Consider the following 17,987-nt stretch of genomic DNA (forward strand, 5'->3'; position numbering starts at 1 on the left):
ATTAATTTCTAGAGGCTGGAGATCTCAGTGTTAAAAATGTTCCTTCAGCTTTGGCCTCTACCGCACCTCTATTAGTGACACAAGAGTTTGTCTTTGTTCCAACCTCACTGCGCTTACCTCTGGGTCCCTGACAGCATGGGGATGTGTGCTGCCCATGCAAGGGGGCTGCCTGGGTGAGGCATGCAGGTGCCCTGCCCCCGCCCTCGGCATGCACGAGTGGCAGGACCAGAGTCCTAGTGTTAAGGTATCAGCGGAGCTGCCGAGAGCATTGTTATGGTGAGGGGGGGAGAGTGAACATCACCAGACTACCTCCGGACACTGTCTCCAGCCAGGCCTGCACGGCTGCACGGCGTATGGAGGGAAGGTCAGGCACTGAATTTAAAACAGATAAATACAAAGTCACATAGGAACGATGTTCTCATTGAGGAGCCGAGGTCACCCCTAAAGTCCAAAACAAAAGAGAAAATGAGATGTTATAGCCGGGGGCCTGTTTGGCACAGATGAGAGTAACAGTCCCACCGCGAGCCTGCGATGGGTGTTCAGGACAAGGACAGGAGAGAAAACAGACGGCAGTCTGCACAGGCTGCGTGCCGACCCCATCTTGCCAGCCAGTGTGACATTCTTGGTCAGCAGGGCCCTCTCCTCCATGCCTGCAAAGAGCTGGAACTGTTATACTGCTGTGAGACAGGGACCTGAGGGTGTCCTTGCCTACGGGTGACAATTTGGGGCTGGGGAGACTGTTGCATAAATGCAGGGATGCCCCCTTGTACACTCAGAGAGGTGCAGGCTGTGTGGCTCCCACAGGAACTGAATGGGAACAGGAGATTGAGGAGCGAGAAACAGAGGTTGATGGTGTTGAAGGTCTGTGTCTGGAAGAAGCATATTGCATGGGTGGAAAAAGATCCCATAACCTCTAGACCTACAGTGACATGCCAGCTGCCACAGCCCTCAGGCCTCCACGCTCTTTCTGTTCCTGCATGCTGTTCCTTAAAAGAGACCAGAATAAGGTTCATCTCCACCCTCCTGTGGAGCATGAGTCACTGGCCTACAGCCTAGAGCTGGAAATGATGTAGTTATTCAGAGGCCTTCTTGGTATAAATTTCTTTTTAAAACTCCATCTCCATTCAAACCATGCTCCCCTGCCCTGATCCTGCAACGCATTCACACGCAGACACACTCCCTGAGGACAGAGCCAGGATAGTCTACTGAGCACAAAAAGAGCAGCCCTACCTAGTCATTGGGGGGGGGGGGAGAAAGTAAATTCTTGATTTCCCCAAGACCAGATGCATTTTACTATTTTGCATGGGTGGAGAAAGAGCCCATAACCTTTTGACCCACAGAGAACTTTCTACATCACAATTACATCAAGACAATAAAATGTTCCATCAGCTCTTACTTTTGACCACACCGATGGCTTCAGCCCTGACAGAAAAGTCCTCTGCAGCAGGGAGAGGAGGTGCAGGGACAGAGTCAGCTCCGGGGGCATTGGGCCCTTGGACCCTGAAGCAGTTACCTCTGGGTGTGGAGGGTGCAGGGGCCGGCACCACTCGCTCCTCTTCCTCTCTCTCACGCACATGCGTCCAATGCACGTCAGCCTGGATCTCCAGGGGATCGGCTGCGTCTGTGACCTGCTGCAGCCTGTGGCTCCTAGCTACTGCACCGGGCCGCAGGGTGAAGGGGCAAGGAAGGGAGAGGTGGTGGGAAGCAGGAAGGGGACCATGAACAGTCAAGGGAAGGAGGAAATGAGATAGCACAGGAGAGGAAACAGAACAGTCACGTGTTTGTCAGGGTCAGATGGAATCAGAGAGGCAACAACGGAGACTACGTGGCACGTGCACACACACACGTGACTCCTGCTCATCCTGTCTGATGCAGCATGTCAACATCCAACTCCCATCAACAGAGAGAAGGTCCTCATGCTCCTCACACTGACTGCACCCAAAACACCCAAATACTGAGTTAGAACATGGAGCTGTCACTGGCAGGTACAGCGGGGAACCCCTTAGGACACTTCCTACTTCTGCTGGTCGCTCGGTGTGGTGCTCACTGCCACCTGCCACGCTTCTCCTTGATAGCTGAGTCAGGTGATACGAGAGAGGTAGGCGGGGCAGCATCACTGCCACAGACCAGCTGGCTCACACAGGACACACATTTACTCTCATGGCCCTTTAGCTTCTATCTTCTGCAGCTAGAGGGGAACCCCCCTGCCCCTTTCACGAAGGGCCTCTTGCTGCGTTCTGGTCTGTGGCGGGGACAAGCTCTGGGGAGATGGGAGAGAGAAGCAGGGTGGGGGAGGAAGCACAGCTCCATCCTGTTCATTCCCAAAGCTTTGGGAGCTCATAGGTGATAATACCTCTGTGCTTTTTCCGAGGTCAAAATCCTTTTCCTTTAAAATCCACTTGGTGTCCCAGTGGACACCAGGCCTGGCTGCTCAGCTGAACAAGAACTCACCTGTGGCCCCTTCAGATTATTCCTGCTGTCAGAGCCCATGGGGTCCGCAAACCGCCCTGCCCTGTGGGCTCCCTGCAGTCATTGCTCAGACTGGGCCACACAGTGGGTTCAAATAAAGGGATAGCCAGCCACTTGGGGGCAGGGACACTACAAGGGAGGGTGGCTGTTCAGGCAGCAGGAGCAGGTGCCATGGAGCTGAAGGGCTCTGTAGTTTCGATGGGAGTCCACATGTAGCAGTCTAACTGTACCTGCTCCGTTTTCTTTTCTTTTTTTTCTTTTTTTTTTTTTTCTTCACTCTAAAGACAACTTATGCCTGACCGGGCAGTGGCACAGTGGATAGAGCGTCGGACTGGGATGTGAAAGACCCAGGTTCGAGACCCTGAGGTTGCCAGCTTGAGTGCAGGCTCATCTGGTTTGAGCAAAAGCTCACCAGCTTGGACCCAAGGTCGCTAGCTCGAGCAAGGGGTTACTTGGTCTGCTGAAGGCCTGTGGTCAAGGCACGTATGAGAAAGCAATCAATGAACAATTAAGGTGTTGCAACGTGCAAAGAAAAACTAATGATTGATGCTTCTCATCTCTCCATTTCCTGTCTGTCTGTCCCTGTCTATCCCTCTCTCTGACTCTCTCTCTGTCTCTGAAAAAATAAAAAATAAAAATAAAGACAACTTGTTCCTTTCCGAGCAACAGGGAGTGTGATAACACAGGCAGTGCCAATAAGACCACTAAGTGTGTCACACGCAGAGCTGCAGGTTGCTACAGACTCATGAACTTTTTCTAAGGCCAGTGGCCTTCATGGTGCTGGACAGGGTTGAGCCACAATGGTCACCAAACAGCCTGACCATCGCAGAACCAGGGGAGAGAGGTCACAGAGGAACACCTGGGGCCCTTTTCCATCTTCACGGCCAGAAAGGGAAGAGAGTATCTTCTCCCTGGATGTCGCTTCCTATTAACAAATGGGGCCCTGGGGACTAATCTGGCTGCACGTTCTCCTATTTTCAGGAAAATGTCAGAGGGCGCAGGGCGGGGAGGGTCTGGGCACCTGGATCACTTTGGGAGCTGGGACTGTTGCATGAGGTCTTCTGCATTAGAGAAGGAGCCAGGCCCACTGGGTGAGGGGATCTTGCAGCAGGATATACACGAGGCACTGATGGGTCATGTTCAGTAAGGCTGCTCCTGGAGTCTTCTCTGTCTTCCTCTTGAGTCTCTGTCTCACACGCTAGTATGCACATGATCACCATGAAGGCTGGTCTGGGAGTGGGCTGAGGCCTGTCAGTGTGGCTCTACAGAACAGACATTCTCATGTGGGACCTGCTTGTGGAGGCTGCCAGGGAGCCCGGGCACAAAGCGGGCAAGAGGCAGAGTGGGTCCCTTTCCATGTGCCTGCACTGTCTTCCTTAGATGCGGGCCCTGCAGCTCTCTGTCCTGGGACAATACTCCCCGTCTACAGCAGGGGGAGCCAGACACTGGGAAGTGGAGCGACAAGAATCCCATGCGGTGAACAGAGGGGGACAGAGAAGAGGAACAGAGCTCTCCTCAGCTGCCAGGGGGCAATGCTTGGTCACTGTCTGCACAGGTATAAAGTCCATGGCCCAGAACCCGCAGGCCAGGGGCAGGGACAAAGGCTCCATGCTGGCTGAGTGGGTCTGCATTCCTTTCCATTCCTGCAGCTCCAGGGCCGGGGAATTAACCCTTTGAGTAGTAAGAATATTCATGTACGTCCTCGTGTCTCCTGACCATTCAGAGTACGATCGATTTATTTTAAAAATGTGTGAGGCAACATTAAAAAAGGGCAAATGTATGTTCTTCTTGTTTCCATAACTTGGTTATCAAACAAAAATGATTTTAAGTTAATAAAGCTGTATCTGGAACTAATTTCATTTTTTGAAAAAAAAAACAACACAACAAAACCAAACTCACTCCTAGGGGTCAGTGAGCATGAAAAAAACTCATTACTCAAAGGGTTAAGTCTGTTTGAGGGAAGGTGGGCTGACCTCTTCTGCAAGGAAATGGCCAGTGACCCTAAGCTGTGTTGGGGATGACAGGCCACTGCGCATGATAACCATCATAAGGAGACAATGGTCTCTGGAATGACACAAACAATACCCTTTCCCAAGAGCCGGGAGCACGTCAGGGCCTGTCCCCTCTTCCTCCGGGGGCCTGTGCTGAGACACCACATGTGGAGAGAAGAACCCAGTGCTGCCCCCCAGCCCAGGGCCTGCCTCTTTCCTGCACCGGAAACAGTGAGGGGAGGCCGTGCTGCCTGTTCCCTCCCCCTCAGTATGGGGATCAGAGGGGAGAGAAGCCCCTGAGGGAGCCTGAGGAAGGGCCCTGCTGCTGACTCAGCTCACTCACTCTCATGCTGATGCAGGTGCCTCAGGGCATCAGCATGGCTTTCTCTTGCCAGCTCTGTCTGCCCAGGGCTGGGAGCTCAGAGCCACAACCCCCAAGACTACTCAGTGAGAGGCACCCTGGTCCTTGCTGTGCCAGAGAAAAAACAACCCACGGATGGCCAGGGTAGGCGGGCTGTGGAGGGCAGTGCTGCGTGCCCAGCGTCCAGCACTCCTGCTCTGACAGCCGGGACAATGGTGCTTAAAGGCCCAGGTCCATTTCCACACCATGCCCCCTGGAGAAATCACAGTGAGGGGACATGGCACAGGGGGCACTTAGGTGCTACCTGTCCGGCCAGGACTGGGAAGAGTGACCCTCTCTTACACGGGCGAGAAAAGTAAGACTGGCAGGTTGTCCCTCAGTCATGCAAGGACATGCAGAGCCTGATGTAGGGATAAAGCTGAAACATCCTGCATCCAAAACAAGAGAACATTTCAGAGCCAACCAGCTTAACCCCTGCTGGAGCTGATGCTCTGTCTGGGGACCCTGGTTCTCATGTGGCTCACACATCACAGTCCCTGCCACATGTCAGCCCTGCTCATTGGTAGCAGTGCTAGACAACTGCAGCCTGCAATACCGAGGACTAGGTGTCAGGGAATCCTTTAGAAAGTTAAGTTCCCTTTATTAAAATAAATTTCATTAGCTGAAATGAAAAGGAAAGTAAGTAGAAGATGAGAAGGACAGGAGAGTGAGGAACAAATCTGGCCCTCGACCTTCCAATTTCAACTCAGAATGTGCCCAGGAGACAACACCTGCCCTGTTGATGGCCTCCTCTGTCCTGCACCTATGGTCAGAGACAGGAGGACACTGCTGGGCTCTGGGCACAGGCCGTGTGACCCCAGCCACACAGACCTCTTATGCTCAGGGACAGACCGGTCGGGATAGAAGAGACTGTTTTCTGACCTTCATTAGACTCTTCCTCCTCCTCTTCATAGTCTTCTTCCTCCTCTTCACAGTTGTCGTCCTCCTCCTCCTCTTCTTCCCCTGTGGGCCCGTAGCTCTTCAAGGCATCCAGCTCTTCCTCACTCTTTCCTTTGAGAAGAGCATGTATCCTCACAGCCTCCTTCCAAGGAACGCCACCCAGGTCGGAGGTGGGCAGTGGCGGCTCCTCCTCCTCCTCCTCCATCTCGGACTCAGAACTGCTGTGGGAAAGAACCACATATCAGTGAGGGGAAGAAAGCTGCAAAGGGGGGCAGACAGCTGTCACCTGAGCAGTACTGGGCGGGATGGGCAGAGACGCCCTCTGAGGTGAGGCACACGAGGAGACACAGGACAGCAGACCGGCACGTATGGTGGGCAGTCTGTTTGGAGTCCAGCCTCATGGAGATCTTCAGAGGTTGCAGGACCCACTATAATGAGAACTCAGGACCCCAGGGGGTTGGAAGGCTCCCTTGAGAGCCATGGAGAGGAGGGAGGAGCCCACCAGAAGCTGGCGGTTGGGATGCATGCTGGAGGGAGGCGGCACCATATAGGGAACAGACGTGATGTGGCAGCCAAGGCCCCCTCGTTGCCCAGGACAGCACAGGGGCTGTGGGAACAGGTGGGACCACTCCACCCGGGTCATCGCTCCTGATGTGCACAGCACTGCCTGGCTCAGCTTCAACAGCAGTAGCACTCCATGTGAGAAGACGCATGCCCCAAATGTGGGTCTCCACTCTCCAGTCACCACCCCTCCCTGCTTGCAGAGAAGCAGGATGTCAAGCATGATTGCTTGGACACATGATTAAGATGTCCAAGGCCCTACAACAACGTGGGCTCCGGGTGAGCGGGCAGGAAGGACCCCACACGGCTCGCACAGCAAAGTGGCGCTTGGACCTATTTCAGGGTCTCATAGCTGTCACTGGCTCTGGGGATTCTTCCTCCGTGTGAGAAATGTGCAGGTGGCAACACTGGGGAATTGGGCTTTCACAACAAAGCTCCCAATAGCTGGCACGGTGGCGCCTCACCCCCAGGGCACCAGGCACGGTGGGCGCACCGTTGCAGGGCCGGCCCCTGTGTGTGGGGGCCAGCGAGACACCGAGGAGGACACGCAGCACCAGGGCTCTCGGGGCCTGTGCTGGGAGAACTCAACCTGCTCAGAGAGGCCTTGGCCCATCCTCGGTTCTTGGCAGGTGAATCCTCAGCCTTGCACGCTGGCCTGGTTGGAATGTTCAGTTTACTAGGAGCCTTGGGTCGTGGTGGATAGTCTTATAATGGGATTCAGGGGAAGGACTGAACATATCAGAAAGACCAACAGACCAGAGGGGTGGGCTTTGGGCCCGGTAGCACTCAAGGACCTGTACTTCGGTACAGAGCCCCAACATACACTCTAAATGGCATGTCCTTTCAGATGGTGTCTCCTCCTTGAGGCTGTGATGGGGCCTGGTGGGAGGAAGCAAAACAGGTGGGCATAGGACTGGGCTTGCAAGACCAGGTTTTCTCCAGACCACGATGAGCCACACAGAGGCCCTGCTGTGCTGGGAGGATGGCCCAGGACTCTGCGCCAGGAACATGTAAACACTAAAGACATCAGCAGGCGGGCACCGCACAAGCCACCTTCGCTGCCTGGGGCAAGTCCTCCAGATAGGCAATTAGGGAAAAACAAAACCAAACTCATACAGCTGGTTATCCCTTGTGTTTGGCACCTGGTCTCTCCCAAGGACAGTAAGAGTACTATTTCCAGGGTCTCCTTGGGAAGATGCTCCCCTCCCCTCCCCTAAAGAAGGGCCACAAGCTGAGTAGGCCTGAGCCAGTTACTGTGTGTGTGAGTGAACCCACGACGTAGATAGTAAGAGTGACCCAGTGTCCATTACAAACAGGTACTCCTGGCCTCCCGGGGCACCTGGCACTCTAACAAAACCTCAGGGCAACTCAGACGCAGACATGGCCTGATGAGCACTTCCCAACAGCAACTGGTTTGGAGCCAATCCAAGTTCTGGCAGTTAGACCACCTGCCTGCCAGTCCTGCTGAGGGCACTGGCCGTGTGCTTGGGACTGAGGAGAGCAGGGGCAGTGGTTGGGCCAGAGGCTGTCAGCTTGCCCACAAGAGGCAGAAGGCCTTGCAGGTGAGGGCACTCAGTCACAGAGAGCCAGGTAGTGGAGCCAGGCTGAAGCCTGTGTGATCCCAAGGCTGTGCACGGGCCTCCCACGGCACACACGTCAAAGTGGGTTTCTGGGCTGTCACCTCTCTTTTAAGTCTACCCTACATCTAGGAAGGGCTGAGGGTCGCGAACGCCCCCCCACCCCTCTCCATGCTGTAGCTGTAGGAAACGGGGCACACGCACAGTCCCCACGGGACACGGGACGGCCAGGCCTTCCATGACCGTGTCGCCTCTCTGCACAGAGGCTAATGCTGCCTATTTTTTCTACGCTTTTAACTTGGATTTAAGTAACACAAGCACATTTCTTGTCCTGTTTGATGCTGACTGACTTCCTATTCTTCTGTGCTGCCTACTGTGACACCCTGCTCTCCGTGAACGCCTCAGCCTTCCTGTAACGCCCTTCCTACCTTATCTCCAGTCGCTGTGCACTGAAGTGCAGGGAAGGGAACACCACGCCTGCAGGAGAGTGCTGTGAGCACACCCCAAGGCCTGCCATCAGCTCGGCTCTGACAGTGAGAGGGCTGGCCCTCACGGACGCAAAGGGAGTGGTGTGTCCACGGGCAGATATGTAGGGTGACAAGGCAACAGATGCACTGGTGATGGCCGCAAAAGCTTAGGTGCCACGGGGAGGTGCGCCGGAGCACACAGAAGAGCTGCTGCGAGCCCGCCCCAAAGGCACTCACACACAGTGCATCAGCCGGCGGAGGGGCTGGGACACGGCTGAAAGGAGCCTGCTGCTGAGCCCTTCAGAGCGATGCTAAGAACTTAAAGAAGCTGCTTTCTCTGTCCCCACATGTTCCCTTGCTCATGGTGATGAGGACGTGTCCAGTGTGTGACCTGTCACGTCAATGCAATGCCTTGACTGGTCTGGGGCCCTGGAAGGGTCCCCTCGTGGCGGCTCTGCAGGACAATCTGGCCAACACCGACTTCACCTATTTAAAGATCTCCTTCTCCTTGGTTGTCTGCATTCTTGATGTGTGTTTGTTTCTCTTTTATGTTGTTCTCTCCCTCCTCACTCATCTTCTGTTGAGCACTGTGGCTTCTTCCCTGCTGGTGCTGGCAGGCCCAGGATGGAGATAGGAGGTGGGGTGGGGATGGAGCCCGGGGTGCAGACGGCAGACTCAGGGTGTGGTGGGGGCTGGAGCATGCATGAGCCCCCAGCATCACTCAGTTAAACACAGTGAAAACACTGGGACTGGCCAAGCAGAAAACCCTGGCTGTTCCCATCTTTACACACAGGGAACAGAACAAAGTCCAGAGAAGCGAGGCAGCTTCCCATGGCAGCAAAGCGAGACAGTTGCTAAGTTAAAAAAGGAGCCATTGTGCCAACTGTGGTGTTGTTTCCACTGAGTGACCCCAGAGCATGCTGCTCAGGTCTGCTGCTATTTCTGTGGGAGTCTTTCCTGCAACTGTACTTGTAGACAGCACCATGAAGGCAGCACCTTTGTCTATTATATATTTTCTGTTACCTTTTCTTTTTTAAATTGAGAGGGGAGAGTCTGACCAGCCAGTGGTGCAATGAATAAAGCATTGGCCTGGGATGCTGAGGATCCAGGTTCAAAACCTCAAGGTCGCTGGCTTGAGGACAAGCTCACCAGCTTGAGCATGGGGTTGCTGGCTCGGCTGGAGCCCCCGGTCAAGTCACATATAAGAAGAAATCAGTGAACTAAAAGTGATCAAGCATCAAGTTTGAGTTGATGCTTCTCATCTCTCTCCATTCCTGTCTGTCCCTGCCTGTCAATAAATAAATAAATAAATAAATAAATAAATACAGTGAAAGGGGAGACATATTCCCTCATGCACTCCAACTGGGATTCACCTGGCAAACCCTGTCTTGAACCAATGTTCAAATCAATTGATCTATTTTTAGCACCTGAAGCTGACATGCTCAGACCAACTGAGCTATCCTCAGTGCCCAGGGCCAACGCTCAAACCAATCGAGCCACTGGCTGCAGGAGGAGAAGAAGGAGAGAAGGGGGAGAGAAAGGGGGAGAGAAGCAGACGGGCGCTTCTCCTGTGTGCCTTGAGTGGGGATCAAACCCGAGACGTCTGCATACTGGGCTGATGCTCTATCCACTGAACCAGCGGGTCAGGGCTCTCTTACCTTTTCAGTGAAGAGCAAAGTGCTAAGGCTATAGCACATGTTCAATAAACACTTACTGAGTCTCTCAATTAAGTTACATGAGTTGTGATCTTTGCTGGCTGACAAGATGAAGAGATAGGGACCTAAATGGAACAGGGAAGAGTTTCCGGGTAGCAGGAAAAACAGGAAGAATCCTGGACCCAGAAAACTTGAGTTTGAATCTTAGTCAGTCATTAATCCTAGTCTCAGTCACCACTGGTATCTTTACCCAAAAAGGTGACAAGATTTATGTTACTGAGTGATGACGAGTGAGCTGATGGAGACAGAAGTCCTTTGTGAGTGGTCTAGCAGCATCATGCGAAGTGAGAAAGACAATACCACCCGAGTGCTGACTTGTGCTGAGCATTGGCCCCTGGGAGGGACACTGTGGGCTCAGTCCAGACGAGCAGGAAAATGGATCCTATTCTTTTAGTCGTCGGGGGTGGGGTGAGGGCTTGTCTTCAATTTGTACAAAATGCAACGTCTGTGAAGCACAGTAAAGCCAAGTGCAATAACATGAGGCCTGCCTGTCCTGTCTTAAATGCTTCAGACATATTTAAACCTCACACCCCTTCTGTGAGGAAGGTATTAGCACAAGGAAACCAAGGTGTAAGGCAATGACACAATTTGCCTAGTATCACACTGCCAGTAGGTGGCAAAGCCAAGGTTCAGACCCAGGTGTCTGGCTCAGATCCCGCGGGGTCAGCAGGCTCTACGCGGCTTTCCCCAAGCAGAGCAGCATGTTACTAGGGGAAGAGGGTGCTGGAAAAGCCGCAGGCACACGCAGCACTCAGGGCCCCTGGACCCTGGCTGACCTGCTGGCCACATCCTCCTCCGGGCCTTTGTCCAGCACGCTGCTCAGGTTGTGCTTGGCCTGTGTCTCCTCGGGCACCTCCTGCAGCTCCTCTGCCTGCTTCACAGACACGCGGTAGTTCTCCAGCTCGATCCTCTCAGGGGTGCCCCGCAGTCTCTTGGCGATGCTGGGCTCCTCCAAGCCATTCACACTTGAACCTGCAGGACAAGCAGAGATGCAAAGCTCTGTAACAAACGACAGCACTGAGTCCCTGCAGTGGGGATGGTGGAGGGGTACAGGGCGGGAAGCTGCAATGGAAAGAGTGTCTAAGCACCCATGGCAGTGACGCTCCTCTCAGTGACAGGAGGGACGGCCCCCAACCCCTCACAAAGGCCAGGGAGCCAGGGAGGACCTGCTGTGAGCGCGACAGAACTTTATTACAGAGAAGTGACAAGACTGCACACTGGCCCTATGGGGGTGGGGGCCTGTTTGCTCTCCTTGTCAGCCCCTGAGCCTCAGCACAGCGGAGGGAAGACATGGCAGGGGAGAGGACATGGGAAGAAGTTTCTCACTGGAACCAAGCTCCTCTGCATCATCTTTCACTGGAAAGGGTGAGTCCTCCCAGGGTCCCCTGCCCTCGACCCAGGATGCCATCAAAGTTCCTGCACTGCCTCTGACAAGTCAAGGGGGCGTCCAGGTTGGCTGTTCTGCTGGACCCCTCCCTCACGGTCAGATTGACAGCAGACAGCAATTTCACAAGAGCAGCACATGGGTGGTACTATGTTCCTCCCGTGGCAGCGGGTCAGGAGGGACAGCCAGCTGTCCTATCCTGGTGACACTGGCTTCTCTGCGTGGTGAAGGGGTGCCCGCCCAGCTCTGTGTGGCAGAGACATGTCCCCTCTGTAACTGGTACAGAGAAGTAGAGCAATCCTGCTTCTGCTTTCCTCTTACCCCCTCTCATCCGCTGTGTTTTTTTTTGGTTTTTTCTTTGTATTTTTCTGAAGCTGGAAATGGGGAGAGACAGTCAGACAGACTCCCGCATGCGCCCGACCGGGATCCACCCGGCACGCCCACCAGGGGCAACACTCTGCCCACCAGGGGGCGATACTCTGCCCCTCCGGGGCGTCGCTCTGCCGCAACCAGAGCCACTCTAGCGCCTGGGGCAGAGGCCAAGGAGCCATCCCCAGAGCCTGGGCCATCTCTGCTCCAATGGAGCCTTGGCTGCGGGAGGGGAAGAGAGAGAGAGGAAGGGGGGGGGTGGAGAAGCAAATGGGCGCTTCTCCTATGTGCCCTGGCCGGAAATCGAACCCGGGTCCCCCCGCACGCCAGGCTGACGCTCTACCGCTGAGCCAACTGGCCAGGGCCCGCTGTGGTCTTTTGCCTGCATCAAGGACCATGCCCGGAGTCATATGGCGGTGGTCTAAAAATTCTCACGTTCCTCCCACTGTCACTCTTTTATAAAGAACTTTTCCCATTTCTTGTTACTGAGTGCCACTATGGGCTCACATCTGAAAATCTGCAATGTTGGATTCACCTATGACCTCACCGTCGTTCCCTCAATCCTTCAGGACCTGTGTTTTTGATGTACTTTGTTATCCCAAATTAAAAAAAATTTATTCTTTAATGTGTTCACTGTGATATGATATAGCGTACAGATTTAGAGTCAGACAGGTCTAGACTCAACATCTGACTCCACCAGTGATGGGCTGGAGGGTTTCAGGAAAGTTACGTAACAGTGGAGAGCTATTTCCTGACGTAGAAATGAGGATGTGCCTATCTCTCAGAACATGGAATGGGATCACATACATGCGCTGTGTGTGGCATCTGCCTCTCCTATGGAAGCCTAGGCCCTGTGCAGGGTTAGGCAACATGAGTTAAGTGACACAGTGAATGTACCCTGGGCAGCTTCATCACAGATTGTATGGATTCTTGTGTAGGTGTGTGGTGTCCATTGCTCTGGCTGGCAGTGACTTGACAAAGCCAGATGGGCAGAGAGCTCTGGGCAGAGGCAGCAGCATTGGGGACAGCAGTGTGGCACGATCAGATCTTTGATGGGAGTGAACCTGAAGTGGGAAAGAAGAGGCAGAAGTGGAGGTGGGAGCAGGTGATGGGTGGCCTTGCATCCTGGCCAGGGAGAGTCCCCAGCTCCTGAGACATTCTGAGCTCTAAAAGGTAACACTGGATTTTGATCGGCAATGGCATACAGACCCAATGTCAGGTGACAGGTGGTCTTATCAGGCCGTACTAAAAGGCCAGAGGAGCCTGACCTGTGGTGGTGCAGTGGATAAAGCATCAACCTGGAAATGCTGAGGTCGCCGGTTTGAAACCCTGGGCTTGCCTGGTCAAGGCACATATGGGAGTTGATGCTTCCAGCTCCTCCCCCCTGTCTCTCTCTTCTCTCTCTCTCTCTCCCCTCTCAAAAATGAATTAAAAAAATAAAGAAAAAAATTAAAAGGCCAGAGGAAAGTAGTGGGGTAGTGATTTAGTAATCTTTGTGACATGACAGGTTGTGCAGAACATGCTCTGGAAGTCTGGCGCATGGTGTATAATGTTCTAAACCTTTGTCAGATCATGAGAGAGCTTTTTATAAACCTAGGTAGTCATAAATAAAGTCTCTGTGCACCTGTGGAATTACCAGGGACTTCCACCAAACAGTATCTTCCAAATTTACTAGTCTTTATTGAAAAGCAAGGCCCAGACTCTGGCCGGTTGGCTCAGCAGTAGAGTGTTGGCCCAGCGTGTGGAAGTCCTGGGTTCAATTCCCGGCCAGGGCACATAGGAGAAGTGCCCATCTGCTTCTCCACCCTTCCCCTTCTCCTTTCTTTCTATCTCTCTCTTCCCCTCCCGCAGCCAAGGCTCCACTGGAGCAAATTTGGCCCAGGCACTGAGGACAGCTCCATGGCCTCTGCCTCAGGAGCTTGAGTGGCTCCAGTTGCAAAGGAGCAATGCCCCAGATGGGCAGAGCATCGCCCTCTGGTGGGCGTGCCAGGAGGATACTGATCGGGCTCATGTAGGAGTCTATCTCTCTGCCTCCCTGCTTCTCACTTCAGAAAAATACAAAAAAAGAAAAAAGAAAAGAAAAGCACTTTATATTTTATTTTGCTAGCGTATACCCTCACCATTTGTATCCAGTTTTAAAATCAGAATATAAACTTTTATTTTACAAATACTTGTCCTCTAAGAATGTTTTGATGGTTGCTAGATGGGAGGGAATTAGTGGAATGGGTGAAAAGGGTAGAGATTAAGAAGTACAAATTGGTAGTTACAGAATAGTCATGGGGATGTAAAGTAACACATAGGGAAATAGTTAATATTGTAATAACTATATAAGGTGTCAGATGGGTATTAGATTTATTGAGGTGATCACTTTGTAAGTTATATAAATGTCAATCAACGAGTTGTACATCTGAAATTAATATAATATTGTTCATCAACTGTAATTAAAATATTAAAAAATTAAAAAAAAAAAAAGAAAAGAAAAGCAAGGCCCAGGACACGCTCATTTAACATTTAGGTTGACTGCATAACGATGGGGTCTGGGCACGAGTCCTTGGGTTTGCTTGCCATCCTGGTCTCTGCAGCCTCAGGAGTGTCATTCTAAACATCTTTCGTCCATTCTTCAACAATGAGCTACTAATATTTAAGTTATAATGCTAGACTTGAGCATCTGGAAGGTTGGGAACTATTGGACTCCAGATAACAGCAAAAGAGAGGCCAGGAGCATAGCAGGTAGATGCTGCCTTGACACTCTGCAAATCTGCCCACCAGACCCAGCAAGGGTCTGCATGGCCTCATGACAGGTCCGAACACTGGCTCTTCTGTCCTCTCTCTTCCTCCTCATCACAGCTCAACATGGCAAAGACGAGGAGGCTCAGGAGTTCCCGGCTCTAATACCATTTGAGTCTTTCCTTCCCGTCATGTATTTTTTTTTAATTTTATTTATTTATTTTTAGAGAGGAGAGAGAGACAGAGAGGGAGAGAGAGGAGAGAGAGACAGAGAGAGAGAAGGGGGAGGAGCTGGAAGCATCAACTCCCATATGTGCCTTGACCAGGCAAGCTCAGGGTTTCAAACTGGCGACCTCAGCATTTCCAGGTCGACGCTTTATCCACTGCGCCACCACAGGTCAGGCCCGTCATGTATTTTTGATGAATGTCTTTAAATAGAAAGCAGATGGGGGTGGGGGGAGTAACAAGGGACAAATACACAGTGAAGGAAAATGATCTGACTTTGAGTGACGAGCACACAACACAATCAACAGTTCAAATGCTGTACAGATGTTCACCTTAAACCTGTGTACTCGTATTGATCAATGTCACCCAACAGGCAACATTGAATTTCTAAATAAATTTAAAAAAAAATGAAAAGAAAAGAAGAAAGTAGATGAGAAAAGGAAATAAATGTGAAGCAACCACTGAAGTATAAAGTTTTGGGGAACTCTGAAAATATGAAAATAAAACTCAGACCTTCTTTTGGATGGGGGAAGAAAAACATAGTAAGACTGTCACTTCAGGGAACACAAACAACTAACCTAATCAAACCAGGTCCCTCCCAAGCAATTTCATGGTAAAGCGAACAGACACACTCAGGTAGAAAAACTCTCAGAAACTGATGTCTGGTTCAGTGAGTAACGCAGACTGTTTGCTAGGAATTTTACTAGAAACTTGGGAAACAAAGCAGATAAAACACTGTCTACTCTTTTTATTATTATTTTTTCATGTTTATTTTATTGGTTTTAGAGAGAGAAAGAGGCAGGAACATCAATCTGTTCCTTTGTGCCCTGACCTGGGGTTGAACCACCAACCCCCACGCTTCAGGATGTTCTAACCAGCTAGGCCATCTGGCCAGGGCAAACACGGTCTACTCTTAAGGAGCCATAGGCTGGTCACAGGAGAGACAGTCCTGTGTAGGACTCACTTCCATCTGACTGTCTTTCAAGCATTACGACTCATGCATGCCTGTGGCAAGATGGGGGCACATAAAGCGTCAATCTAGCCCACCCAGGGGTTCAGGAAAAGGGCACTGAAAGAATATGGAGTTCGCCTGGCCAGCTTAAAAAACTGTGTGAGGTCGGTGACAGGCTGCAAATGAAGTAAGCTGCCCAAGGCCCCAGCTAATGAGCAGTGGGGCTGAGATTGGAACCCAAGTAGGGCAGCATTAGTTCAGAAGACCACCATGGGGTCCCTGGACTTGGGATGTGAAGACATGTTTCCAGAGTTCTGTTCTGTTTGCCCATGGCTGGGTCACCATCATCTCTCCCACTCTGCTGTAACTTTCAAGACGAAGGACATAGAACTTCTTGGAAGTGTCTTAGAGCAGAGATATCTGGCATTTGGGATCACATGCTGTCTGACTCCCAGTGTGACTGCTCTGGAGTTTCTGTAAGCTCTGAGGACTAATGAGTCACCCAGCAATCAGAGGCACGCCAAATGATTCAGATCATTCACACATCGGACCTCAGAGAAAGAAAGCTCTGGGCCACGAAAACTGTAATAAGTGTTCCACCAGAGATTTTGGAAAAACTGAGGTGGAAGGCATAGGGTCAGCTCACTCTTCCAGTCCAGCAGGCCCTGGGTCTACAACCACGCAGGGCTAGGCTTGCCTGGAGATGGCTGCGAGAAATAGAAACACGCCCTGCAAGACGTTCCCTCGGGTCTAGTCCCCAAGGGAAAGTGGTGCTCAGAGGACACTTGGCGAATGCCCCACACACGCCAACTCCCAAACCACGCTCCGTACCATGTGCCCCAGACCTCAGAAATGCTGGCGGAAATGAAAGAAATTAGTGAATTCAACATCCTGATTTTCTATCTTGAGCATGGGGCTTTATACAGATCAACCAGGTGGTGACAACAAACAAGTACTCTTTCCCTTGTCCCCTGGACAACAGAGAGGAAATAACCGACAGAAGTGGGTTTGGAAAGTCCATGGGTAATCGGTGGGGGGAGGCCACAACCCACCTGGCCATCCATGTCACATGCCAGTGTAGCTACAACCACACAGTGACTTTCCACTGACAGTGGGATGAAAGATTTGGGACAGTTTCCAAGGCTGACTCTTCCCTGAGTCAGGGCAGGCAGACCTCAGTTTCACACACAGCCAAAGGAACAGCTCCTGGGACCTGGGTCACATTCTAAACAGGAAATAGGCCCTGGGCCTGACCTGAAGGTTCTGTCTGGGAGCAGCCGCTGCTTGCACGAGCTCCACACTGTATCCTGAGAGAGACGTTTCCCCTAACGGGACAACCTGCTCTCAACGATGTGCAAGAGCTGCCAGAGGCCTTCGCCTTCACCCGTCTGATTCCTGGAGAGGCATAAGCCCTCAGCAGGCAACTCCCCCGTCCCTGCAGGGGGAGCAGAGCCCAGTGCTAGTGGATGAGCCGCTGATGACGCTGCAGGACTGTGGGCGACTGTGAAGGGCACCACATAGGAGATGTAGAGGATGGAGACAACGGAGGGCCATTTCTCATGTGGCCCACGTTCGGTTTTGGCCTGTTTCCTCATTCCTTCTTCCTTTCCTGCTTTATAAGCTTGAGGAAGCGTCAGTGAGATCTCAAGATGGACAAGGACCTAGGAAAGGGCACTGTGAATTGAGACTGTCTTTCATCAGATTCCTCATAGCTATAACTAGGTTAGATCATTTATTCAACCGCTCATTCGACAGATGCTGCACACCTGCTCCCAGCCAGGCACTGTGCGAGGTGCCCTGCATGCCTGCAGACAGAACAGGCTCTGCCTCTGCCCTGGGGAGCCTGCATTCTTAGGGATTATGAATATTACCTGCCTACCAGGACAGACCACCCGGAGTGTCAGAGCTGTGAACTATGGCCATATTCTAACAAGAAACGCAGAGAACAGCACTCCTGCCCTTTTGGAATATAGCAAGTCCCCGAGTTACAAACATCTGACTTGCATATAACTCATACTTATGAACAGAGAGCCATAAGGGAAGGGAAACTGAAGGCTGTTGGTAATCAACTGCAGTTGGACATCAGTGAAAGTGACATCACAGAGTTACTTGACTCTCATGGCAAAGAACTAACCAATGAAGACCTTATGGAACTAGAGCAGCAGAAGTCAGCATTTAGGGAAGAAAACAGGGACCTAGAAACTACAGAACTGAACAAGTTTTCTACAAAAGAGGTAGCTGATGCTTTTC

General features: G+C 52.0%; 1 protein-coding gene across 20 annotated transcripts in view; it reads right to left on the minus strand.

Annotated features, from left to right (window-relative positions):
* Positions 1-17,987, minus strand: part of MICAL3 (microtubule associated monooxygenase, calponin and LIM domain containing 3) — a 226,614-nt gene that overhangs the window by 47,652 nt on the left and 160,975 nt on the right. For 12 of the 20 annotated variants that reach the window (XR_010725999.1, XR_010726000.1, XM_066234478.1 and 9 more), the window contains 4 exons: positions 10,857-11,052; positions 5,743-5,981; positions 1,514-1,654; positions 310-372 (listed from right to left, as the gene is read on the minus strand). Coding sequence is in view for 18 of the 20 variants with exons in the window: in XM_066234478.1 (XP_066090575.1) it covers positions 310-372; positions 1,514-1,654; positions 5,743-5,981; positions 10,857-11,052 (639 nt within the window). In the remaining 2 variants the exon portion in view is untranslated. Of the gene's footprint in view, positions 1-309; positions 373-1,513; positions 1,655-5,518; positions 5,624-5,742; positions 5,982-10,856; positions 11,053-17,987 lie in introns of those variants that run through there. The other 8 variants (XM_066234479.1, XM_066234472.1, XM_066234468.1 and 5 more) reach the window with 7 other exon arrangements.

Source organism: Saccopteryx bilineata, chromosome 6 (assembly GCF_036850765.1).
Source record: "Saccopteryx bilineata isolate mSacBil1 chromosome 6, mSacBil1_pri_phased_curated, whole genome shotgun sequence".
Classification (NCBI taxonomy): Eukaryota; Metazoa; Chordata; class Mammalia; order Chiroptera; family Emballonuridae; genus Saccopteryx; species Saccopteryx bilineata.